Genomic DNA, 1783 nt, shown 5'->3' on the forward strand with positions numbered 1-1783 from the left:
TTTTTTTTTTTTTTGCCAGTCCTGGGGCTTGGACTCAGGACCTGGGCACTGTCACTGAGCCGCTATTGCTCAAGGCTAGTGCTCTACCACTTGAGCCACAGTGCCACTTCTAGTTTTCTGGTGGTTTATTGGAGAAAAGTGTCTCATGGACTTACCTTTCTGGGCTGACTTTGAACCATGATCCTCAGATCTCAGCCTCCTGAGTAGCTAGGATTACAGGCAGGAGCCACCAGTGCCTGGCCCAAATATCTTTTCCCTGAGAAAAATTATAAGGGCATAAAAAAAAAGGATGTTTGGAGCAGAAAAAATGAAGTTAATAGAAAAAAATGGGACAGACATATACTTCCAATAACACAGTATGGAGATAAAAATTTATTCATATCTTCCAGGGCAATCATGACCCATGCATCAGTGCCTAAGAGTGACAGAGAGAACCTTGGAATTACTGACACATTGATTCGACTCTCTGTGGGCTTAGAAGATGAAAAGGACCTGCTGGATGATCTCGATCAAGCCTTGAAAGCAGCAGTGAGTTGTTTTTTGGTGGTGTGTGTGTGTGTGTGTGCTTGTGTGCCCATGTACCTGTCTGTGCTTACCCTTGGGGAAGGGAGTAGTCATATGTTTATACAGTGGTCTCACTGTGAACTCTAAAGGTTTTTGCCTTCCTACAGTAGAGCTGGTGGATAAATGTGCAGGAAACGCAAATGTAGATTTAAAGGGTGGACTTTTACTGATGGGGAAGATACAGTCTTTGCCTCAGATTTAATATTGTATTTTTCTTGTGCACTCTCTATAGCATGCTTAAGTGAAGGTTACAACTAGCAATCCATGCTGCTGTTAGAAGCTGCTTCTCAAGAAGATGGGGAATCTTCTGAATAATTGAAGGGACCACTAATGAGCCTTTGCAGAATTTTCAAATGGGAATTGGAAGGCACTGTATGCCTTTTCACAACTATAATCATGTAGCGATTTTCCCCGATGTAAAGTTTCTACTATCTTTTTGCTAATTTCTTACACCTGTGAGATTTGTGGTGCTTTCTGGGATCATGTTGTTTTCATTGCCTAAGATTTATTTTAAGTTTAGAGTATACAGTTAATTAATCTTTGGTGTGTTGTGTGAAGCTACATTATTAAACGAATGTTCTTAAACTGAATGTGGTTTGTACACATTGTTGAAAAACATGATTCTAAGTGGTGGTTTACACTCAATTACCATAAACCAAAAAATCATTTTTGAAAAGTCTACTTGAAATTTTACTGACTTAATGTTGTACTTATTCCATGTTAACTATTTTAAATAAATATAATTATCAAATGTATCCTGTTGTGATGTTTCTTGATCAAAGATGATTCATTTTGTGAACTCAGAGCCTCATGAAAGTGTTCTCCCATTTGAGCCATACTCTAAGCTTCTATTGTGATATTCCTATATCATATAACAGTATCCTGTATTCTTGGGTCCTTTTTGCAGGGTAGGGGGAAGTCAGTAACTTGGCTTGAACTCACAGCCTGAGCACTGTCTCTTGGCTTTGTTTGCTCATGGCTGACACTCTATTTCTTGAGCTGCACATGGCTTTTTTGTTGGTTAATTAATGGTAAGAGTCTCACAGACTTTCCTGCCTGGCCTGGCTTTGAACTGTCTCTCAAGTAAGTCAGATTCTAGCATGAGTGAGTGGTGCCAGGCTCTTGAGTCCTTTTTAATCCCAATGACTACTCTTAGAGATCTCAGCCAAATATTAATTTTTATAAATGTAAATGACTATTAGCTTAATATTTTCAGATT

General features: G+C 38.9%; 1 protein-coding gene across 1 annotated transcript in view; it reads left to right on the forward strand.

Moving 5' to 3' along the window:
* The window catches only part of Cth (cystathionine gamma-lyase), a 55859-nt gene extending 54540 nt beyond the window's left edge, over positions 1 to 1319 (forward strand). Inside the window, exons 11-12 of the mRNA XM_013020657.1 lie at positions 390 to 528; positions 797 to 1319. Of these exons, the coding sequence (XP_012876111.1) occupies positions 390 to 528; positions 797 to 805 (148 nt within the window). The 3' untranslated portion in view covers positions 806 to 1319. The remainder of the gene's footprint in view (positions 1 to 389; positions 529 to 796) is intronic.
* Positions 1320 to 1783: the final 464 nt, after the last annotated feature.

Source organism: Dipodomys ordii, unplaced genomic scaffold, assembly GCF_000151885.1.
Source record: "Dipodomys ordii isolate 6190 unplaced genomic scaffold, Dord_2.0 Scaffold51, whole genome shotgun sequence".
NCBI classification, from domain to species: Eukaryota; Metazoa; Chordata; class Mammalia; order Rodentia; family Heteromyidae; genus Dipodomys; species Dipodomys ordii.